The sequence below is a fragment of the Haematobia irritans genome, chromosome 2 (genome assembly GCF_050003625.1).
Source record: "Haematobia irritans isolate KBUSLIRL chromosome 2, ASM5000362v1, whole genome shotgun sequence".
Lineage (NCBI taxonomy): Eukaryota > Metazoa > Arthropoda > Insecta > Diptera > Muscidae > Haematobia > Haematobia irritans.
The window spans coordinates 85,164,677-85,191,342 of record NC_134398.1 but is presented as its reverse complement, the minus strand read 5'-3'; the positions used below and the strand labels follow the sequence as shown (position 1 = coordinate 85,191,342).

Genomic DNA, 26,666 nt, shown 5'->3' with positions numbered 1-26,666 from the left:
ATATATTTTTGGATATTTCCAAAACATTATGATGGTTGTTTTGTGTGAATATATAATATGTTTGGAAACACTTTGACCCAAAATTAAATGTTTGGAAGCATTTTCTCCCAAATAATATTATGTTCTTACTGAAATTATAAGTTATTTGTCGCAAGTCGAGAGTAAACATTATTATTTTTCTATCGAATCCTACAGTTTTTTTAAAGATAACCACTCAATGCTAAACAATAATATTTTCAGCCCACACATAATTTTGTTTTGTTTGTTTATAGTATTTAGAAACGCAAAATGCATATAATTTTTTTATTAACTAATAATTTCGTAAATTATTTCATTTATACTTTTATGTTTTAAAGTGTCCGTCAACTTCTTCGTCTCCACTTTAATACAGAGGAAGTAAACTTTGTTTTTAGATATCTCACTGTGTATTTTTTCACTGTTCGCACTTATTTCATTTTACTTTCTCGACTGGTTTTAATGCCAATGTACACGGACGAAAAGGACTGTGTTTCATATGTTTCGATGTAAAAAATATATGTTTGACGACGGAGATAGATAACGAAAGACTTGTAAAGATATGTAAAACTGTAAGTTTAATTCCAACAAATAAAAGTGTAGGTTACTGAGTAAACATTCATGATTGCTTATTGATTTACATATTTTGTGTATTAAAATAAATTACGAACATATGTTTTTATTTGTATTCTAACACTATTATATTTAAAACAGTTTGCTGCAAGTAAACAAATGTTTAGAATTTACAGTACAAACAATTTTTTTTTACAAATTCTGAAAATATATATGTTTGAAGCAGAATATGTTACAGAAGCGAGTTTTTTTGAGGGTGTAGTTTTAGTGAAATAATGATTACCAAAAAGCTCTTGAGTTATTACCCCAAATAATACGAAAAACTACATCCAGAGATGGAATATGATCACCTCAAACATGTTTCAAGAGCAAATGTTAGTTTTGCTTAATATTCGTGACCATTGTCTTTTAATTCAAACAAGTTTCTTTGTATCAATATAATAACATTTTAGTTGAGGACAATTGGATTTTTCAGGCTTGCAGGTGAAAATGTTAGGTTAAGTTAAAGTGTCAGCCCGATTAAGCTTCAGGCTCTCTTAGACTATTCAGTCCATTGAAAATGTTACATCGTCGCCGCAAAAATAGCTACTATGACATTATTCGACTGTATTTGCATTTCACACAAAATACTTTTTGTACAACTTCTTTATGCAACTAATAATTCTAAAATCTCCATTCACAGGTACCTACTACACAATGACTATGTTGGGACCAGCTGTTGGCTATGTTCTGGGAGGACAGCTACTACTCATCTATACCGATTTTGTGCAGGTCGATACATCCGAGTGAGTATTTTTTTTATACCCACCACCATAGGATGGGGGGTATATTAACTTTGTCATTCCGTTTGTAACACATCGAAATATTGCTCTAAGACCCCATAAAGTATATATATTCTGGGTCGTGGTGAAATTCTGAGTCGATCTGAGCATGTCCGTCCGTCCGTCCGTCCGTCCGTCCGTCCGTCCGTCCGTCCGTCCGTCTGTTGAAATCACGCTAACTTCCGAACGAAACAAGCTATCGACTTGAAACTTGGCACAAGTAGTTGTTATTGATGTAGGTCGGATGGTATTGCAAATGGGCCATATCGGTCCACTTTTACGTATAGCCCCCATATAAACGGACCCCAAAATTTGGCTTGCGAGGCCTCTAAGAGAAGCAAATTTCATCCGATCCGGCTGAAATTTGGTACATGGTGTTAGTATATGGTCTCTAACAACCATGCAAAAATTGGTCCACATCGGTCCATAATTATATATAGCCCCCATATAAACCGATCCCCCGATTTGGCTTGCGAGGCCCCTAAGAGAAGCAAATTTCATCCGATCCGGCTGAAATTTGGTACATAGTGTTAGTATATGGTCTCTAACAACCATGCAAAAATTGGTCCACATCGGTCCATAATTATATATAGCCCCCATATAAACCGATCCCCCGATTTGGCTTTCGAGGCCACTAAGAGAAGCAAATTTCATCCGATCCGGCTGAAATTTGGTACATGGTGTCAGTATATGGTCTCTAACAACCATGCAAAAATTGGTCCACATCGGTCCATAATTATATATAGCCCCCATATAAACCGATCCCCCGATTTGGCTTGCGAGGCCTCTAAGAGAAGCAAATTTCATCCGATCCGGCTGAAATTTGGTACATGGTGTTAGTATATGGTCTCGAACAACCATGCAAAAATTGGTCCACATCGGTCCATAATTATATATAGCCCCCATATAAACCGATCCCCCGATTTGGCTTGCGAGGCCTCTAAGAGAAGCAAATTTCATCCGATATGGCTGAAATTTGGTACGTGATGTTAGTATATGGTCTCTATCTACCATGCAAAAATTGGTCCACATCGGCTCATAATTATATATAGCCCCCATATAAACCGATCACCAGATTTGACCTCCGGAACCTCTTGGAAGACCAAAATTCATCTGATTCAGTTGAAATTTGGTACGTGGTGTTAATATATGGCCTCAAACTCCCATGCAAAAATTGGTCGATATCGGTCCATAATTATATATAGGCCCCATATAAACCGATCCCCAGATTTGACCTCCAGAGCCCCTTGGAAGAGCAAAATACTTCCCATTCGGTTGAAATTTGGTACGTGATGTTTGTATATGGTATCCAACAACCATGCAGGAATAAGAAGTTTTAAGATACCACAACCCAAGTAATTCGATTGTGGATGACAGTCTTTCGTAGAAGTTTCTACGCAATCCATGGTGGTGGGTACATAAGATTCGGCCTGGCCGAACTTGCGGCCCTATATACTTGTTTTAAATAAATTTGTAGATTCTTATGAATTTTTTTTAATGGAAATATTTCCTTGAAATAGTTCCATCGTTCCGGGTTTTTATATTTTTCATCTACTAAAGACAGACATTGTTTGTTTTTTTTTAAAGATACAAAAAATATGGAAAATTAAGTAAACTTACTTCAAATAGTTTATAGTAATATAGTAAGAAGAAATAATGAATGGAATGGAAAATTGAAGGACGTAACTAAACTCAGGAAGCCAAACTCTTTGGATGGATCTTTGCACTTAATAATACTATACTCTGTGCAAAACTATTCAATGCAAGAAATTATTTTTTTTGTGTTTGTGAAGAGCCTGAGATGGATCTAATGATTCTACTAAATAGCAGTTTAGGCTACGCAATTTTAGGTCGAATTACTTAACTATAAGGGCAATACGACTTCATTGAAAAGTTATCGACTTTTGGACAAGGAAAGAACTTTATATCAGAGAATTCGTAACTTAAGGACATAAAATTTTTGGCCTCGCGTCAATATTTTGTTCAGTTCATATTTCGGAAACCACATTTTTCTTCTCGCGTACTATTTTTAATAATTTTTGATCGTTTCATTTGTACAATCTGTATTGAAGCAAGTTAACAACTTGGTTTACATGATGACAATTCGGCAATAAATCTTAAACGTGTCCTCGCAATCGCCTCCCCCATTTCTCATTTGGAATGAGAGATTGCATATTTACATATGAACCTATATATATGAAAGTCGCTATGTGCAACCATTACCTTCGTAAAAAACATGGCTATATTGCAGAGAGTCACAAACGTGAGAAATATCCTTAATTTGCGTTGTCCTTTGAAGAACGGAAGAGAATAAAACAAGTATATACGGCCGTAAGTTCGGCCAGGCCGAATCTTATGTACCCTGCACCATGGATTGCGTAGAAACTTCTACTAAAGACTGTCATTCACAATCGAATTTCTTGGGTTGCGGTAACACTTGCCGATGACAAGGTATCTTAAAACTTCTTAACATCGTCTTCTAAATTGTAAGTTAGTCCATGCGGGGTATATATTAAACCAAAAAAAGACTGATTAAATACGTATATAATACAGTTTGACAAAATTGTCTATAGAAATAAAATTTTGACAAAATTTACTATAGCAATAAAATTTAGACAAAATTTTCTATAGAAATACAATTTTGAAACAACTTTCTACAGTAATAAAATTTGGACCTTTTTTTGTATGATTGGCCATCGGCAATATATAACTATAGGGCGATGTGGACCAATTTTTGCATGGCTGTTAGCGGTCCTATACTAGCGCAATGTACCAAATTTCAACCGAATCGAATGAATTTTGCTACTTCAAATCTGGGTGTCGATTTATATGGGGGCTATATATAATTATGGACCGATATGACGAATTTTTTCAGGGTTGTTAGAGACCATATACTAACACCACGTACCAAATTTCAACCGGATCGGATGAATTTTGCTCCTCCAAGAAGCTCCGGAGGTCAAATCTGGAAATCGGTTTACATGAGGGCTATAGATAATTATGGACCGAAATGGACCAATTTTTGCATGGTTGTTAGAGACCATATACTAACACCACGTACCAAATTTCAACCGGATCGGATGAATTTTGCTCCTTCAAGAGGCTCCGGAGGTCAAATCTAGGGGTTGGTGTATATGGGGGCTATATGTGCAAGTGGTCCGATATGGCCCATTTGCAATACCATCTGATCTACATTAATAACAACTTTTTGCGCCAAGTTTCAAGTCGATAGCTTGTTTCGTTCGGAAGTTAGCGTGATTTCAACAGATCGACTCAGAATTTCACCATGACCCAGAATATATGTTATATACTTTATGGGGTCTTAGAGCAATATTTCGATGTGTCACAAACGGAATGACAAAGTTACTATACCCCCATCCTATGGTGGAGGGTATAACAATACAATACAATACACCTTGGAATAACATAAAGCGCGTTAAGAATGTAGTAAATCACTTTCACAAGATACGCTCTAACCGAGCTCGGTGTCTGGGGACTAATAAAACACAATTTTAACACTGACAACTAAATACGACATAGATTACGTGTTGACAGAGTGCGAATCCTTGAACAGGTGTGGTGTGGAAGTTTCAATAGCAACCACCTTACGATCATCCCTTATCGAAGTTGCTAGGATAATGATATGTACCAACGAGCGACAGCCTTTTCCCAACCGTAGTTAAGGTTGGCTTAATGGCATTTTATTATGAATGATATGAACGTTTTTAATTATCTTCCGCATTCACATTTCGTTTAACAAAGAGACATAAAGAAATGGTGTCAACAACAATTTTTAATAAAAAAATAAAACTTTTCGAAAAAAAGTTCGAAAACTGACAATAGTGCCAATTTTTTTTCTATTTGGATAAATGATAGAATCTTGATATTGTTTTTTCGATTTCATATATATATATTGGCATAATAGTAGATAAAGTGTGAACTTATGTACTGTACTTCAATTACGATTGGTAATTACCATGGTAAAATTATTTATAAGATAGCCTCACTAGAACAAAAATAGCAACAGAAAAGCAGCTCACCACAATGTCAAACTAAATGTCAGTAAAAAGTAAATAAACAAATACAAAAATATTTATTTGGATTTTGTGTTACTCATGAGAAATATTTATTATTGGTATGGAAATACATTGTGAGTGAGATTTTTGGAATTTCTGTATCCAGAGACATAGATCTGAAGATTAAGCTTAGCAGTTATGGATTTTAATTGCTTGATGTTAACACATTTGGACAAATTCAGTGCCAGCGACTTATTATTATTACAGTATATAGGCTAGACTACTTTGAAAATCTCTATGACGCCAGGAGAAATCGATCTCAGTCCTGTTGTTTTGTAATAAATTATGTACTATACAACTTAAGAAAACAAGGGTATATTTATGTTGGCATTATCAATTAATTGGTTGCATTTTTTTCTGAAATGCATTACTTTTCGCTACTATTGACGGCGCCCACAATCGCTGTAGAGGTTATTCTATTAAAAAAAAATCCAGCAAAAAGCTAATTTTGAAGAAAAGTTGATTTAAAAACATGATTCCTGAAGTATTCCAAAATATTTAATAAGAAAAAAAAAAACAAAAAATATGTTAAAAATGGAGGCTCTCAGCAAGATTTGAACCCGTACCTCAAGATATGATTTTAATTAATGGTATTAATAAAAGAAATCACTTTTGGTCTACCCAGGTAAGTTATTACTTTAAAATCCCAGGTAACCCTGGAAGTAGTAAGTTTTGGATTACCGGTATTATGGGAAGAATCACTAGTGCTTACCCAGGTTTAGCTGGGACATTATAAATTAATTTTTAGTTTTTGGTTTTGAGGCTGCACGGACGAAAAGACTGTTTTTCATATGTTTGGGTATAAACATTATATGTTTGGAACTCAAATTTTTAAACACAATATTTTTGAGTGCAAACATATAATGTTCATAAACTAGCATAATATGTTTGGGACATATATGCTAATATGTTAGAACATATTATGTTTGGGACATAAAATGTTTGTAAATATAATATGCTTGGATTCAAACATATATTAATTTAGAAATAGCCCATAAACATATATGTGTTTACAAAGAGAGACAAAGTGTATGCTGGAAGTAAAATAACGAAAGTAACCAATTGGCGCATTACAAATATATATACACAAAGAAAATTTCATTAAATATGGGAAAAATACTACGTGTGAATATAAACAAGTATAAATTTACATATTATGAGTAAACATATATATGTTGTGATATAAGACTTCGCCAAAAATTGTATATGCTAAAGTAAAATATTAGAATGAGTATTCGGAGAGAAAATTCATTCGGAACCAAGATAAAATATATTTTAAAAAAGGAGCATGAGTTTTGTTTATCATTTTCGCATTACGGGCACAATTTTTTTGTTTCGTCAAAACAAATCGGAACGTAGGACGAGTAAGTCAAAATATTCAAACAAAGGTAATTAAAGGGATCTTCATAAAAACTAACGAAAGGGCACTATACACTGAACAAAAAGCATGTCCGGTTCCAAAGATTGTGTCTCCACTTTAACAATTTTGGTATTGATTCCGAACCAAAGAAGCGGAGAATACAAGTAAGGATGCTTTTAAGACACAATTCTCTTTTAAATGGGGTTTTGTGTACTTGACTCTACGAAGCACATTTCAATTTTTCGCTTTTTCAGTTTTTTTTTTCCATATGCTATAAAATGTCCGTTAAAAACAAGACTTCCAGTAGAAATGATGCTATGTTTCAAGTAAAAAATATCTTTAAAATAAAGTATTGAAAAACATATCCTATTTTTAATGAATTTTGCCTTGTAGTCAAGATGCAAAAATGCAACAAATTTAAAGACAGTTTCATTAATTTTAGAGAATTTTTCTGAATTATTAAAGTCAAGTTGACCTTAGTCCAAAATTTGTTCTTTCGTGTTATGATACCCATTTTTAAGTCAAATCACTTAATTATAACGACACCACGACTTCATTGAAAGTATCGACCTTTGAAGATCTATAAAAACTAAGATTAGTTCCTCTTTATTAATGAGTAGTCCAAGAGGAGTTGACGGGTTTTTTCGAAAATAAAAATGGGCATTGAGTTCGAGTTTTGCCGCTAAAATTATTTCTCATTTTAGCGGCAAAACCAGAATAACATTACAACTTTTTCCAGTAAATTGTATTATAACATGGTGGGGAAAGATCCAAAGCAACAATTGAATAAGTTTATTTTCTTTAAAAGAAATTATTAAAGAAAAGTAAAAGGGTAAACATGGCCATTTTAACGTGATAATGCCAATTAATACCGGCTTTAAGAATTAAATTAAGTACAAAATTATTCGTTAATAAAAATTTATATATTTATTTGTATTTCTAAATTAATGGTGTTACATGCTAGCAAACAATTATTCACACCAAAATAAATTTATGTGCTGTTTTAAAATTACTGTTTAGAATTTAAATATAATGTGCTTTTGAATGGTTATCGTTAACCTTAAGATTCGATGGAAAAATATTTATATATACTCGACTTCACGTTCTTCTTTTGTAAGAGTTTTTGAATTTCTTCGAAAATTTTAAACTTGTATACAAAAACCTTTATTTGTTACACAATTTTTATTGTTGCAATAAAAAAATAATATTTGATTTGAACTCAGTCCATTTCGTTTATATCAAGCACTTCTCTTTTCTGACTTTAAGTCTTTTATAAAACATACTTTACAATTTCGTAGTAAAAATTTAATATAATAGTACACTCTTAGAAAAATATGTTTTTCATATGTTCCAATATAAACAAAATGTGTTTCGGGCACAATTTTAAAACACAATATATTTAAGTGCAAACATGTAATGTTCCTAAACTAACACTAAATGTTTGGGACATCTATGTTAATATGTTAGAATATATTATGTTTGGGGCATGAATGTTTCATAAAAATCATACGTGTGAATGCAAACATATATAAATTTACAAATTTCGACTAAACATACATATGTTGTGATATTTTATTCAAAGCGACAGAGAGAGTATAGAGAAAGAAATAAAGATGGAAACCGGGAGAGTTGACGAAAGATATCAACATTACACAGCGAAAGAATCAAAAGAGAACAATTTCTGTGAAACCGCTTTTGTTTCGGAAAACTGATTTATGATAAGGCCAAAAATTTGATATGCTTAAGTCTAAATATTATTTAATTTGAATAAAGAGAATAGACATTCGGAACCAAGAGAATAGACATTTGAAAAACAAACAGCATATGTTTTCGCCTTGAGAGTAGCATTTTATGTATGTGTGGACATGTGTTTTGTTTATCATTTTGGCATTATGGGCACAATTTTTTCTTGGTTCGTTAAAAGAAATCAGGGGTCTTCATAAAAATAACGAAAGGGAACTATACTCTTTTTAGAGTTGGGAGAGTAATATGAAATAAGGGGGAAATAGTGAAAAATTACACAGTAAAATGTATAAAAACAAAGTTTAGTTCCTCTTTATTAATAAGTCGTCCACGAGGAGTTGACGGACACCATCAAATATAAAAGCGGGCATTAAGTTCGAGTTTTACAGCTAAAACAATTTAAAAAGTTTATTTTCTTTAAAATTAATTATTAAAGAGAAATAAAAGGCATTTTAGAGCGATGGTGTTAAATGCTAGTAAAAAACTGTTCACGCCTAAATAAATGTATGTTTATATTATAAAATTATTTATGTATGTTTATACTCGACTCCACGTTCTTCTTTTGTTAGAGTTTTTGAATTCCTTCCAAATTTTAAAGTTTTGTACCAAAAACAGTTTTTTTTACAAAATTGTTATTTTTCCAATAAAAAATAATATTTTATCCAAAAATCAGTCAATTTCGTTACTGTTACTGACTATAAATCTTTAATAACCCACATTTCGAAGTTTCATTATAAAAATTTAATATAGTATAAATATACATGTGTAAATAAAAAAAAAAGTTTTCGGTCGGAGCAGGGATTGAACCCACGACCCTTTGCATATAAGGCAGACATGCTAACCACTGCTTCACGTGGCAAACAAATGTATGTTTCTGTTAAATAATGTTATGTTTGCACGGGCTCGTGGGCGCTGCAAACTATGCTAAATAAATGTAACTTATAACGATAATTATCTAATGGTGCTATAACAGCTACGTAGCCCAGTGGATAGTGTGTTGGCTTACAAACTGTATGGTCCTCGGTTCGATTCTCCGTGCAGGCGAAAGGTAAAATTTAAAAAAAATTATAAAAGTGAATAATTTCTTCAATATTATTTGTATTACAGAAAAAGGTGCCAAGAACTAATAAACTTCGTGGAAGTGCAAATTACGAGTATGTTAGGGAATGAGCACAATCGTGTTTGGGAAAAATTCTTCCAAACATATAATATTTTTGGCTCAAAATGCTTCCAAACATATAATATGTTCACATAAAACAAACATATTAATGTTTCGGCAGTATCCAATAATATATGTGCTTCCTACAAAATATGTTTGGAACATATGTTAAAGAAGCGATTTTTTATGAGGGTGTACATGTCATATTATATTTAGTACAAACCACTTACTCTTCTGTAATACAAATCCTTTAGAATCATTTATTAGATTTAATTTTTATCATTTTATAAAATTTTACCTTTTGTCCGGAGAGAGGATCGAACCGCGTACCATCAGTTTTCTAACTAAATACACTATCCACTGGGCCACTTAGCTCTTACACTCATCAACAACCAAATGTGACTTTGTTTATTCTTTTCTAGCTTGGCTGCATGTATTCATGTGTCTATTTTTTGAAACACCACACGAGCACATGGTTCGGAGACGAACTATTGTCTAGAAATAGATTCACTCAACGGTAGTTAGAATTGACATTAATCGTTAGTTTATTTATACTAAAAATGGAAATTTCGTGTCCAACTAGACTTCGTAATATTGCACAGTAAAAGTTCAGTAACGCTGAGAAACTTCTTCGTACGTTCGAGAAAATACGTATTCCCTATTATTATATTTGCTTCAGTCCATTTACGAACTCATTGGGAGTTCTTAACCATTTTGCTGGTAATGCCCGTAAGTTCAATTTACTTCGACTGAGTTAATTTTGTTCATCAATAGTTAAATTTAACTAACTGTGAGTAAAATTTTGAACTACTCAATATTATGGAATTTACTTGTAGTTAAGCCGTTAAATTTTCTGAGTGTGGTTTTCGCTACAATTACATACTCTAGATAAACATTAAATGGATGCGGCAACCATGTCCAAACAGGTTTTTACTGTGCGTGTGGTTTTTACAGTTTCCTTGGCTACAAACCTTTACAAATGGCACATTCGTTATTTAGTTAATAAATAATTTTTATTTATTTCTCCCAGCAAAAAATACTTGAGCAGTATGAGTTTATTTGCACTTTTTGGTATACAATAAAGTAGGCAGTGCATCCACACGGCATTAATCGGTGGCAATGACGTAACCGAGTAATCAAACTAGTTTATGATCATTCGTTTACGTTATTGCAACCAATTCATGCAGTATAGATGCCTGAAAGGTCCTGCTGTTTTCCTTCACGCCAACAATGCTATACTCTAGATTATATATCACTTCTGAGCAATATTTCTATTAAAATGGGCAATTATATCAGCGCTATGTAGATGCTGCTCTAAATCGGGACATCGTCCACGGAAATCAGCGCTGATTCTGTTGTTTTGTAAGCAGTTGGTGCTGCCTCGCTCCCTTACAATCCTGCTGAAATAGTGCTCCATTTTTTGCTGGGATTCTAATCTATTATTTTTGAAATTTGGTACAATTTGAACCCAAATGGTACGCTTTGTCATAATATAATATAAGTATAATATAAAATTTTGATTTTTCACTCCTGCCTCCATGCAGTTTTGTTCTCATAACATACTCGACGTGATCGGTCTGTGTACACTTAAATAAGGGCGATAGAGGAATATGCATTCGTTGGTAGAGAAGACATCAGAGTAGCAAGGAGAAGTTATTCGTACATTTTGTTGTTCATATAAATGTGTACCAGTTGTTTTTCGACTCTTCGAATAAGTGTACTCATACACCCTCAAAAAAAATCGCTTCTTTAACATATGTTCCAAACATATTTTGCAGGAAGCACATATATTATTGCATACTGCCGAAACATTAATATGTTTGTTTTATGTGAACATATTATATGTTTGGAAGCATTTTGAGCCAAAAATATTATATGCTTGGAAGAATTTCCTAACATACTCGTAATTTTCACTTCCACGAATTTTTTTAGTTATTGGCACCTTTCTCTGTAATACAAATGATGTTGAAGAAATTATTCACTTTTATAAATTTTTTAAATTTTACCTTTCGCCTGCACGGAGAATCGAACCGAGGACCATACAGTTTGTAAGCCAACACACTATCCACTGGGCTACGTAGCTGTTATAGTCACCAGTAGATAATTATCGTTTTAAGTTACATTTATATAGCATAGTTTGCAGCGCCCACGAGCCTATGCAAACATAACATTATTTAACAGAAACATACATTTGTTTGCCACGTGGAGCAGTGGTTAGCATGTCTGCCTTGCATGCAAAGGGTCGTGGGTTCAATCCCTGCTCCGACCGAACATTTTTTTTTTGTTTTTTTTTTTTTTTTAATTTACACATTTATATTTACACTATATTAATTTTTTTTAAATGAAACTTCGAAATGTGCGTTATTAAAGATTTATAGTCAGTAACAGTGCTTGATATAAACGAAATTGACTGATTTTTGGATAAAATATTATTTTTTATTGGAAAAATAACAATTTTGTAAAAAAAACTGTTTTTGGTACAAAACTTTAAAATTTGGAAGGAATTCAAAAACTCTAACAAAAGAAGAACGTGGAGTCGAGTATAAACATACATAAATAATTTTATAATATAAACATACATTTATTTAGGCGTGAACAGTTTTTTACTAGCATTTAACACCATCGCTCTAAAATTCCTTTTATTTTTCTTTAATAATTCATTTTAAAGAAAATAAACTTTTTAAATTGTTTTAGCTGTAAAACTCGAACTTAATGCCCGCTTTTATATTTGATGGTGTCCGTCAACTCCTCGTGGACTACTTTTTAATAAAGAGGAACTAAAGTTTGTTTTTTTTTACATTTTACTGTGTAATTTTTCACTATTTCCTCCTTATTTCATTTTACTGTCCCAACTCTAAAAAGAGTATAGTGCCCTTTCGTTATTTTTATGAAAACCCCTGATTTCTTTTAACGAACCAAGAAAAAAATTGTGCCCATAATGCCAAAATGATAAACAAAACACATGTCCACACATACATAAAATGCTGCTCTCAAGGCGAAAACATAAGCTGTTTGTTTTTCAAATGTCTATTCTCTTGGTTCAGAATGTTTATTCTCTTTATTCAAATTAAATAATATTTAGACTTAAACATATCAAATTTTTGGCCTTATCATAAAACAGTTTTCCGAAACAACATACAAGCGGTTTCACAGAAATTGTTCTCTTTTGACTCTTTTGCTGTGTTATATTGATATCTTTCGTCAACTCTCCCGGTTTCCATCTCTATTTCTCTCTATACTCTCTCTGTCGCTTTGAATAAAATATCACAACATATGTATGTTTAGTCGAAATTTGTAAATTTATATATGTTTGTATTCACATATGATTTTTATGAAACATTCATGCCCCAAACATAATATATTCTAACATATTAACATAGATGTCCCAAACATTTAGTGTTAGTTCAGGAACATTACATGTTCGCACTTAAATATATTGTGGTTTAAAATCGTGCCCGAAACACATTTTGTTTATATCGGAACATATGAAAAACATATTTTTCTAACAGTGTATAGCAAGCACACATGTACTCTGCATATACAAATGGTCCGGGAAAAAGAATAAATTTGAAAAGAATTTATGAAATCTGATATTTGCTTCTACATTCTTTATATTACAGAAAATGAAAAAAATCTGGACTTTTTTTACAGCCTGTAAAATCAACGTTTGTCACAAAAAAAATAATTTTTTTCCGCAATAACAAATGTTCGTTGGTATAATATTTCGTTTGGATGGTCTAAAATTTCACCCTTGGTAATCAGTGCTTCAAATTTTTTGTCGAGAAGCGGTTTCCCCAGAGTGTAATCCAATCTGGTTGGCACATTTTACATAACTTTGAGAACCGTACTGTACCCGAGTTTGTCTTGACCACGACGATAGCTGGCGCTTGCGTACAGCCAAAATGTTACTTACTTATATATACAGAAACTGAATTAGTATTTAACTTCGGGAAATGGTCCATTTTAAGCCATCTTCTTGAAGGAGTATATTTCATCAAATCCACGTGAAATTCTTTACATCAAACATTAGGCTTCAAATGAGATGATTGACAATCCCATTAACTTTCTTCACTTTCAGATTAAACTTAACCAGTGCAAGCAAAGTTTGGATTGGAGCGTGGTGGATTGGTTTTGTATTTGCTGCCGTAGCTTGTTTCATCTTGGCCATACCGATTTTTGGATATCCGACCTCATTGCCGGGTTCGGAGAAATTGCAACAGGAAAAAATATCCGAAGCCTATAATGCCAACAAAAACGTTGATCAACCAACTGCTTTTACTAAAATCAAGGAACTGCCATTAGCTGTGTTGTCTTTGTTGAAAAATCCTACTTTCGTCTTCCTTAACTTAGCTGGAGCCTCTGAGGGTATGATCATAGCTGGCTTCGCGGCATTTCTTCCCAAGCAAATCGAAAATCAATTCAGTATATCCCCAGTGTGGTCGGCCTTGCTCATGGGCTTGATCACAGTACCAGCAGGTGGCGGTGGCACATTCCTTGGGGGATATTTAGTGAAGAAATTCAATCTCAATTGTGCCGGCATAATAAAGCTCTGCCTAATTGTGACTGCAATTGCTACCCTCTTTACTAGTTGCTTCCTGCTCTCCTGCCCAAATCTGGATTTTGCTGGTGTTACAACATCATATCGGGATCCTGGTCAAATGAAGCACTCTCAGGTATTTGGATTGAATATCGAACTTGATGCTGCGTGCAATGCGAATTGTTCCTGTAGCCGATACATGTATGATCCGATATGCGGAGCTGACAATGTCATGTACTATAATCCTTGCTATGCTGGTTGTGCGACTGAGATATCACTGAACGATAGCAAATCGTATAGGGATTGCGAATGCATTGTGGCCATGCCATTGCCTGAATATTCGGCCACCAATACTATGTGCTCATCATCTTGTCAATATCTACCGTATTTCGTGACTTTATGTTTTATTCTGATGCTTTTTACATTCTTGGCCACAATGCCAGCTCTTTCGGCTACTCTGAGGTAAGTGCATATATAATCGGTTCAGAACTAATTGATGCTACTATTTACGAAGATCATACTTAACTAGATGGATAAAATAAAAAATCATTTTTATTATCTAATCGTCAATAATTTTAACTTCGGGTTTCACCGGAGGCATTCATAATTTTTTATATTCAAATTGAAATTTATCCTGATGTTTGAAGAATCTTGTTTAACCATTGCCATTATGCAATACTAATGATATATTTTTTCAAAAATTTTCCGTAATTTCAAAAAATTGTAGACAACTGCTTTTCTGAGATTTTGTAGTTCGTATGAATGCGCACTGAAAAAATATTGTCTGATGCCAAAGATTTCATGATTTCATGTAAAATATGAATGCAAATTTTGCTTAGCATAGAAGACGCATTTCTCTGATATAAACTTTGTTTCCTTATCCAAAAGTCAATAAACTGTTTGTGGCAACACTGATTGTTATCGATTATACTGAGGATTCGATAAGTAGAGTGATGTATTTTTGGAGTCTTTTTGAGTTGTGTTAAGAAATAAGAACCAATAAAATAACAGTTTAAGTTCAGCGTTTTGCACTAGAATAAAGTGTTTTGATTATTGGAAATTGTGGGTTAATACATTGGCGACGAGTGCAAAACGGGCCACGGTTAAAAAAAATTGAGGACATTTTCAGTGCTTCGTTGAATCCAAGAAAATTGCATTAAATTGCGAAAATAAAAATTGTTGAGAGAGTGGAAGGGCATTAAATTGCATTTCAAGACTTCCGAGAAGATAAAAATTGGTATGTTACCGATTAAATTCGGCATTGGGTAAATGTCAACTGTCAATAAAAGAGTACACGCATTGCTGCACAACAACCGGTTAATGTATACATTTGTCCTTACAGCTATACGGTTGGTGAAATGGCAGAAATAATTAAGCCATTCCTGTGCGATGTGATAGACAAAACCCTTATACGCCACGAATGGGAAAAGTGGTTAAGATCATTTAACCTTTATTTGGCAGCAGAAGAAATCACTGATAACGTGAAGAAAAAGAATAAACTTCTGCACTTGGGTGGTCCGCAGTTGCAGGAAGTAATTTTTAACATCCCAGGAGCCCTAGATGCTGACAAGGAAAAGATTTTTGATGTTTTGGTTGCGAAATTAAATGAATATTTCTCTCCAAAGAGAAATACAACTTTCGAGAGACATTTGTTTCGAAGCATTGTTCCTGTTGAGGGTGAAAATTTTAACAAATTTTTACTACGATTGCGACAACAGGTAGCTAAATGTTCCTTTGGCACTACAAAAGAAGAAATTGAAGAAATATCCATTAAGGACAAAATAATAGATTCATGGGCACCACTAGATTTAAAAAAACGATTGTTGGAAAAGGAACAAAGTCTCTCGGAAATTGTAGAAGCTTGCCAAGTACACGAACAAATCAACGGCACATCAAGATGTATGTTTAATACAGAAAAAGAGCAAGTGAATAAAATTTCCACCAAGAATTCTACTGAATCAAATTCGTTGATCGAATGTGGTCGGTGTGGTAGAAAAGGACATTCTGCAAACTATACTGATTGCCCAGCAAAGAATGCAAAATGCAATAAGTGTTTATTGGTGGGACATTTTGCAATTAAGTGCAGAACAAAGAAAAGAAGACGCGAGGTGAACAACAATGATGGCCCATACAAAAGGAACCGCCAATCAACTAATGTGCGATGTATCGAGGAGCAAGGACAATTATCACCAGACCATCGTGAATTTGGCTGTTTTAATGTCAATCATGGTGACAGCAATCAGGAAAATATATCATGTACGGTTGGTGGGAGAAATATTACTATGGTAATCGACTCTGGTTGCCGTTTCAATCTTGTGAGTGAGAATGATTGGGAAATCCTTTGTTCTTCCGGGGCTGTTATGTGGAATATTCGATCTCATTCTGAAAACCAGTTCAAAGCCTACGTTGCTAAACAGCCTTTGGAAATTGTTGTTGTTTTCGATGCTCCTATTTGCGTGGGAAATAGAAGCGAGATCATATCGTCATTCTATGTCATCAGGAACGGACACCAATCACTTTTAGGTAGAGAAACGGCTCTTCAACTAAATGTGTTAAGACTTGGACTTTATGTCAACAACGTCGATGACAAACAACAACCTTTTCCCAAAATACATGGAATTAAAGTTTCTCTGTCTATAGATCACACAATCAAACCAATACAACAACCCGTTCGCCGAGTCCCAATTGCGTTGGAAGAAAAAGTGTCAAATAAGATAGACGAGGCATTACGACTTGACATTATAGAACCGGTTAATGGACATAGCAAGTGGATTTCGCCGATAGTAATTGCCTTCAAAGGAAACGATGATATCCGTCTATGTGTGGACATGAGATGTGCCAATCGCGCCATTCTTCGCGAAAATTATCCTCTACCGACTTTTGAATCATTTATGAGCAGATTAAAGAACGCAAAAATCTTTTCTAGGCTGGATCTTAAATCAGCGTACCACCAACTAGAATTGGATGAGGCAAGTCGATAGATATAAAAGGCTTATGTTTGGAGTGAACTCAGCTCCCGAGATTTTTCAGAAAATAATCGAAGGGATGCTTTCTACATGTCGAAATGCTCTGAACTATATTGATGACATTATAGTTTTTGGAAGCTGCGATAGAGATCATGACGAAGCGTTAGAATCCGTTTTAGCTGTTCTAAAGAAAAACAATGTTACTTTAAATCAAACAAAATGTATATGGAAAGTAAAGAAGCTTGTATTTCTTGGACATGTACTTTCTTCGGAAGGGTTTACTGCAGATCCGGATAAAATTAAAGATGTAAAAGAATTCCGAGCTCCAAAATCAAAAGAGGAAGTGCGCAGTTTTTTGGGCCTGGTGACGTTATATAGGCAAATTTTTACCGGATTTAGCAGATATTACGGAGCCTTTAAGGATATTGCTTACAAATTTTCATGGGGTCAAAGTCAAGAGCAAGCCTTCAACAAATTGAAATTAATGTTATCAGAGATACCAAACTTGTCATATTTTGACCCAAGGTTAAAAACGCGAGTGATTGCCGATGCAAGTCCTGTGGCCCTAGGGGCCGTTTTACTACAATTTAATGATGAGGGACAACCAAGAATAATAACTTTTGCAAGTAAAAGTTTGTCAGCCATTGACAAAAAATACTCTCAAACGGAGAAGGAGAGTTTGGCTTTAGTTTGTTCGGTAGAACGATTTTATTATTATCTAGCATTAGAAGCAATTTTCAAACCAACATCGAAACCGCCAGCTAGAATTGAAAGGTGGCTGCTGAGGCTACAAGCCTTCAAATTTAAGGTAATATATCGCCCAGGGAAAGAGAATATAGCAGATTCGATTTCGAGACTATGCAAAATTTCAGAAGAGGACTCTTTTGACGGAGGGTGTGAGGCATCAATATTTCACATATTGGAAAATACAGTTCCTACTACTTTAACTATTTCCGTGATTAGCAAGGAGAGCGGTAAAGACATGGATATTTGTGAGGCGATTTCCAGTATGGAAAATGAGTGTTGGGAGTTGAAGAAGTCGAATCCTTATTATGTATTTCGTTTCGAATTATCTGCAATCGGGTCTATATTGCTGCGTGGAAACCGGATTGTTATGCCATCCTCATTGAGGCGGAAAGTTTTGGAATTGGCACATGAGGGTCATCCTGGAGAGTCTATGATGAAACGGTGGCTGCGGTCTAAAGTATGGTGGCCTTTAATTGACAGGGAGGCAGAAAACTATGTGAAAACTTGCCGTGACTGTCTTTTGGTATCTCAACCGTCGAAACCCACTCCAATGAAGAGGCATCAATTCCCTAACGGTCCTTGGGAATTTTTGGCAACTGATCTACTTGGCCCGCTGCCCAATGGAGAGCATTTGTTGGTACTAATAGATTACTATTCCCGTTACCAAGAAGTGGTTTTCTTGAGACGAATTTCTTCCGAAGTAATAATTAAGGCGATGAAAGATATCTTTTCTAGACTGGGATTACCAAAATCGATTAGAACTGATAATGGACGACAGTATGTAAGCGATGAATTTAAAACTTTTTGCGCTGAAAATAACATATCCTTGGTAAGAACACCTCCTTATTGGCCGCAGGCGAACGGCGAGGTAGAAAACATGAACAAATCACTGGTGAAACGTTTGAAGATAGCGGCAGCAAACAATTCTAATTATAAGGAGGAAATTCAAAAATTCATATTGATGTACAATGTGACTCCACATGGTACCACAGGCTCCTCTCCCAGTGAGTTAATGTTCAACAGACGTATTCGCGACAAAATCCCTGGAATCGAGGATATTACGGAGGATGTTATTGATTCGTCTGCTAGAGATAACGATTTAATTAATAAACAGAAGGGAAAAGAGAAGGCAGATGCGAAACGAAATGCGAGAGATTCGAATATCCAGGTCGGTGATAAAGTGTTGTTGAAAAACGTAATTTTTACCAATAAACTCACTCCAAATTTTGATAAGACAACTTACGAAGCTATTGCAAGAAATGGGAGCGAAGTTAAAATTACTGGAGGAGGAAGAACATTTACAAGAAGTATAAGTATGGTAAAAAAAATTCCTGTTATTCCCACTCCTCAGGACGAAATACAAAAAGAACAATCCGTTTCCGAACCGTTCGACGAAAGCTTCGAAACACCGTTAGATGCAGCCGAGCCGTCACAGTCTACAGAAAACTCGTCTACTTCTTTTCCAGCTTTTCCCAACAGCAGTAACCAACATGCTCTTCAAGCTTGCCCAGCAACATCACCGGGACATGAACCATTGAAGCTAAGACTGAAAAAGGTGGAAGGGATGTGGCAACACTGATTGTTATCGATTATACTGAGGATTCGATAAGTAGAGTGATGTATTTTTGGAGTCTTTTTGAGTTGTGTTAAGAAATAAGAACCAATAAAATAACAGTTTAAGTTCAGCGTTTTGCACTAGAATAAAGTGTTTTGATTATTGGAAATTGTGGGTTAATACACTGTTCAATGAAGTTGTTTTGTCCTGACTGTTAGGTGATTTGACTTACAAATGGGCATCTTTACATGAAAGATAATGTTGCTTGAATAAGGTCAACTTGGAACAATTCTTCAAAATTAATGAAATCGTCTTAAAATTTGTTGACTTTTTGTATAATGTTTTGTTTCACTGTCAAAACAAAAAAATTTAAAAATAGGAGATATTTTTCATTATTTTATTTTGAAGACGTTTTGAAACATAGAATAATTTCTACTTGAAGTCGAGTCTGAATTTGGAAATATTAGTTGTCGTTAAAGGACTTTGAGAGCGCATGAAGAAAGCAGCTGACAAGCGATTAAATTAAAATATGTTTCCTAGAATCAGGTACGCAAAACTCGAAATTTAAAGGGAATTCTATCTTAAAAATGTCCTTACTTCAATTCTTCTCTTCTTTGGCTCGGAATCAATACCATAATCAAATTATTGAATTTAAAAATTAATCAAAATGCGTGCTTTGTTAAGAAATTTCATCGCGCGGTTCGTGCGTTCAGCGACGAATCTCATTTTTGGCTCAATACGTACGTAAATAAGCAAAAATGTCGATTTTGGAGTGGACCGTACTTCTTGAAAAATTATGCGAATCGTATCGTAACTGTGAATGGTGAGCGCTACCGTGTCAAACTCAACAAGACGGTGCAATAAGCTACACCCAGCACGCGTAACAATGGATTATTGAGAGGCAAGTTCGGTGAACATTTTATTTTATAAAATTTTGCGAAAATTTTCTACAGAAATAAAATTTTGCGAAAATTTTCTACAGAAATAAAATTTTGGCAAAATTTTCTGTAGAAGTAAAGATTTTGACAAAATATTCTATAGAAGTAAACATTTTGACAAAAATTTCTATGCACCCAGAAAAAAGTGAGCCCTTCTTTAAGTTAAAATTAACTCATTGTGAAGAAAGTTGAACTTCGTATAGCGCCAAAGACATTTTTATTTGTTTGAACGATGTGATTTTCGTAGAAATTAGGTAGAATGCATTCCATATATTAGTTAACATTTTCCTATATTTATGTACTACAGAAAGAGAAAATTTAAGTGAATTGAATTCATGTATGGAATGATATTATTGAACTTTTTTCATTCATTGGGACAATCTTACTTATTTGTGGTAAACCTTTTTACTTCAAACTTACAACGGCTTACCTTCATTTTTAAATACAATTTTATGTATTTATATAAGCAATTTTTTTTTCAATAAAATACATGCTTTGTTAATATATGAAATATATTTATTTAGAATCAACAGCATCGACTGGCCTTGAAATATTAAAACACATTTTTTTTCTTCTTCTAGTACCTTTCACTTTGAATAAGTTGCTGTCTAGCAATTTTGTCCACCTTTTACAATTTCAATATCTACAAATATAAACAAAAAATCCTAAACCAATTTTTTCACAAAAGGTTAGCGTCACTGAATATTACCTGTTAATTGAAGATTTCAAAAATGAAGTCGAATGACGGGGTTGTTATTCTGCTGGCGTTTTCTTTTTTTTATAAACCAATTTTCAAAAAAAACGAACATTTTTCTCACTAGTTTAAAATAACAAATATTATATATATATATATATATATATATATATATATATATATATATATATATATATATATATATATATATATATATATATATATATATATATATATATTTTTGTTTTTTATTATATTATTTTACTATATTATTTTTTAACAATCTCTCCGTATACCATAACAACGCGATTCCAACTAAAAAAACAAGCCACGCGAAAACACGTCGATTACATCGATGACAGGTATCGATTACAGGTAGATAAAAGAAATATATGAAATTTTCCTATATTCTAACAAGTGTGTTTCCTTAAGTATTGAAAGGATTGAATACTTCTTAGTACGAATGAACTAAAATATTTTTCTATGCCAAGTGTTATTCGTATGTATGATAAACTTTCTATAATAAAGGAAGTCAGAATTATCATTTTATAAGAAATCTTACTAAATTTGAGGAAACTTGGTTTTAGTTCGGTTTTTGTTTATTTTTACGAATGCTTTGTTATCAGTGAATAAAATTTTCTTTTTCAGTAGTAAATTCTTATACCCAGCGAAGAAACCAGTATTAGTAAAATGCCATGCTTTATTCTAGTTAATGAAGTATTCCTAACTGCTTTCAATTTAGGATTTTTTTACTGAAACAAGTAAATTTTATTATTTCACACAAAAATTTAACTGAATGGAAATAAAGTAACTAAACTAAATTGATGAACATTTTTTCCTTTAGTTTCGAAGACGCTTTTTTCTGGGTGTGGAAGTTAAATTTTGACAAAATTTTTTATAGAAATAAATTTTTCTATAGAAATAAAAATTTTCTATAAATTCGATCATACTATCAAAATTTTTTGTAGAAGTAGTAACTTTCCATAAAGTGGTGCAAGCTAAAACCTTTATAACATATGACATATTTACAATCAAGGGATATTTATACACAATCAAACACAATGAGAGATCAAAATATATAATAAATAAACTTCTAAAAAAAATAATAAAACATTTCTTTTGAATTTTTTTTATACTAACCACAAAAATTTGATCGAAAACTTCATATCAAAATTTTTTAAATTTGATAGATTTTTTCTAAAATTGTCTTCAAAGTTTGGTAGATTATTTGGCACGATAATATTGCATAGAGGATGACTATAGTGGACTAAGCGGATAATAAACATTATTATGAAATAATTTTCAAACATAAAATTATGTGGACCGTACTATGTTATCGATTCAAATAAAAAAAAAACAATTTTTAAAATTTTGTGTTTTTTTTTGAAAATTCTTTCTATAGTTCTTAAAAAAATCACCATTTATTTCATATTTTTTAAAATGAGTCAATTTTACTTAAATTGGATGTGTATTATGTTCACGCAAATAAAAACGTTTGCAAACGGGTAACACAAACATTGTTATTTTGTAACAGTTTTTATAATTTCTTCGAAAATGTTTTTTGCAATGTCGCTGTCCAATTCGTTTATTTCGATAAGATACATTTTGGGGTCCATCCTTCAGACTCATTAAATTTGCATAAAGAATTTTTTATTTACACAATTCACAGTTTTTATAAACACAGTTCACTAAACTCCGTTAATTTGTCAGTACCAATAAATGAACTAAGCTATATACTTGAACTACAAATAACACTAGTTTACAAAATAAAAAAATTTCATGTACACTTGATGAAAACCAAGTTTTCTTATGTATTTTGAGCTAAAATTCGAAAAAAAAAATTTTAATGGTTTATAATTTTCGCATTGATATTTTTTGAACCACCTAACTTATCACAGATCTAATTGCTCACAATTATTCGTTATCTTATTACCTTTAATTTAAGTACCCACAACGTTATAATTCTAACTCGAGATATATTGTGTTTAGTGAAAAAAGAGCGAAAATTTAAAAATAACGGGATATCGCAAAAACTGTTCCATAGAACATTTTTAAACATTTCTTTCAAATTCAGCAGCTCAAAATACATAAGAAAAGTTGATTTTAATCAAGTGTACATTTTGAGTGTAAACTAGTTTGATTTTTCGGATAGTTGAAACTTTGACTGCGTTATTTTTGATGCGAAAAAATATTACTTGATCATTTTTCTTTCGTTATTTATTATTTTCTTTATTTATGAACAGGCCAATATTGTTCCTTATCCATGTTCCTAGAGTTCGTTTTTAATAAAAAGCGAAAAACCGGTTCAAAAAACCATATAACGGATACATCGGATAAGACAGATTCATAGATATTTAAGGGTTTAATCATAAACTTCACTGGAATCGGTTTTTGAAATTATTATTTACTTACATTTTAGGCATATACACCGGATGAGCTGCCATCCTCCAAAAGGGATCAACGATCGTTTGCCTCAGTTGCTAAAGACAGCCTTGTGATGGATATCATTAATAAAGGAGCATTGGACGGTATGGTTCCAAAGCAAAAATGGGGGGAAATTGAGAATGCTTTGTGTTGAACTCCGTTCAACAGTGATTTTGTCTTTTTTTCTTTTTTTATCGTGTAACAATTATTGAATTAATGAATTGAATTTGCATGAATTACTGATGTAACGTTTAGATAAATCTTTGAAATGAATTCTTTAAAAGCGGCAACCCTGTCTCACAGTGAAGGCTTTCACTCAAAACTCTTAATCAGCAATTGAGGAAAATTTTTGAAACTGATCGCGTTACCTCTGAAAAGGGAAAGCCACTTCGTAATTTACAGTACACTATAAACAACTGCCTTTCAGTACTGAAAACTTATAATATATCAGTGATTTCCTGGGATCCCATACTAGTGTACTGGGTATCGTCAAGATTACCCGATGAAACTTTAACGGCATGGGAGAATTCGCTTGATGATCACAAACAAATGCCTTCATGGGAACAACTTGACGATTTTATCTCGAGGCGTTTGAATATGTTGGAGTCAATAACTGATATAAGAAAACCATCGAATCCGCCTATCAATTCACAAAAGTCCAACAACTACTACACTAAAACTGAAAATAACTATAAACCCTGCAGGGCTTGTAAGCAGAATCATTCGCTACGTGCGTGCACTAAATTTAAATCATGGTCTTTCACACAAAAAAGGAAGTTTGTCAACGTAAATAAACTTTGTGACAATTGTTTAGGATATGGTCACACTGTTCGAAATTGTCAAAGTGATAACGTGTGTCAAAAATGTCAACAACGACACCACACTATTTTACATCAAGATTCCAGCAACGCTGAGAATCGAAGAGCGACGCAACGAACTTCTCAATCAAATGTAACGTCGTTTCATGTTGACGCCAATACTGAGGATCATCCGACTACGTCCACTGCTGATTATAATGATCCAATTTCACATGTCCAAACGAACTACACTAAGTCTTGCGAAGGAACTGTTTTACCTACTGCGTTAATTGAAATGGAGCACTCAGGCACAATATTCACTATCAGGGTATTTATTGACCAGGGTTCACAGGAATCATTTATTTCTAGATTGTGAACAGACTACAAATGCCTACCAAGAAATCCTTTACGAGGATTTCAGGTCTTGGAGGAACTGTACTTGAGGATTCATCAAAAATATGCCATGTTACTTTGAAATCCCGAAAATCTGACTATATGTTACATACTTCTGCGATAGTAGTGTCTAATTTGAAACATTTTATGTCTGGGTCACCAATACACATTTCTGACTGGTCTGACTTAAATGAATTGGATTTGGCGGATCCATACTTTTTCAGACCCGGACCGATTGATATGCTGTTAGGAAGTGATGTTTTACCATCCATTATTAAATCGGGTGTGAAAAGGAATGTTGCAGGAAGTTTATTAGAACAGAATACTGAATTCGGATGGTTAATAAGTGGACCTCCTGTACAACGAACCGTTTCCACGTTTGCATCATGGACAGCATCGAATGATACACTAAACGATGACATAAGAAAATTTTGGGAGTTGGAAGAAGTTCCCATTTTGAATTTGTTGTCGGAAAACGACAATTGGTGTGAAAATTATACCAGGAAACCACTAGTCGATTACCAAAAGGAAAATATATGGTGAGACTACCATTTCGGCATGACTTACAGACGGAAATAGCTCTGGGGTCATCAAGACGATCTGCCATGGGTCAATATCTACATATGGAGAAAATGTTGCGAAAATCACCTGATCTTTCATCCGAGTATACAAAAGTGTTATCAGAATATTTAGAGCTTGATCACATGGAGCCGACATCATCCACTGAAATTTGTCTCGATTCGCGATACTGCTCTTTTTATCTTCCTCACCATGCGGTTGTCAAACCTGAACGTACGTCCACGAAAGTTAGGGTTGTTTTCAATGCTTCAAAAAAGACTGCGACTGGGATTTCTTTAAATGACATACTGCATACGGGGCCAATACTTCAGAATGATTTAATGAATGTGGTACTTCGGTGGCGTTTCTACAAATATGTGTTTAATGGCGACATCCAAAAGATGTACCGCCAAATTTATGTACATCCTGAGGATAGGCAATATCAGAGAATTCTCTTTCGAAAGTCGCAGTCTGAGGTAATTCGTGACTACTGTTTAAAAACTGTAACGTTTGGAGTAAACTGTGCTCCTTATTTAGCCATCTGAACTCTACGACAATTAAGTGAGGACGAAAAATCAACGCATCCTACTGCGGCATCCATTTTGAAACATCAGATTTACGTGGATGATGTTCTTTCGGGTGGCAATTCGGTGGCTGAAGCAAGATACTATTTATTACAACTTACTGATTTGCTTGACTCAGCTGGATTCCCATTAAAGAAACTTACTGCAAACCATCCGGATATTCTGCAAGACGTACCCCCCGAGGATCTTCTAAAGGAAGATTTTTTGAAACTGGAAGACACCAGCGAAACGAAGACATTAGGCATTCGATGGAACGCGATGTCCGATACTTTTTATTATAGCGTCTCCAACATTCCTACTTCCTGTACCCCTTTGACAAAACGAAAGATTTTATCAATTGTTGCAAAAATATTTGATCCTGCTGGAGGTTGGCACCCATTATTATTGTAGCGAAGGATATTTTACAACAACTGTGGATCGATGGGACTAATTGGGATGAGGAAGTCAAGCTACATGCGATGCAAAAATGGAGGCATTTTATTTCCAATTTTTCTGATATTGAATCTATTAAGATTCCTGGATGGATTAACCATTCTCCGGATAAGCGAGTTGAGATACATGGATTTTGCGATGCATCTGAGAAAGCATATTGTGCCTGTATCTACATATGCACTGTTTCCTCAGAGAATATTAGAACCTCACAATTGTTGGTATCGAAATGTAAAGTAGCACCACTTAAGACTGTTAGTTTACCAAGATTAGAGTTATGTGGGGCTACACTATTAT

General features: G+C 33.7%; 1 protein-coding gene across 1 annotated transcript in view; it reads left to right on the top strand.

Moving 5' to 3' along the window:
- The window catches only part of Oatp26F (Organic anion transporting polypeptide 26F), a 127,351-nt gene that overhangs the window by 88,486 nt on the left and 12,199 nt on the right, over window positions 1–26,666 (top strand). The window contains exons 4-5 of the mRNA XM_075295506.1: window positions 1,271–1,373; window positions 13,826–14,746. Coding sequence (XP_075151621.1) covers window positions 1,271–1,373; window positions 13,826–14,746 — 1,024 coding nt within the window. The remainder of the gene's footprint in view (window positions 1–1,270; window positions 1,374–13,825; window positions 14,747–26,666) is intronic.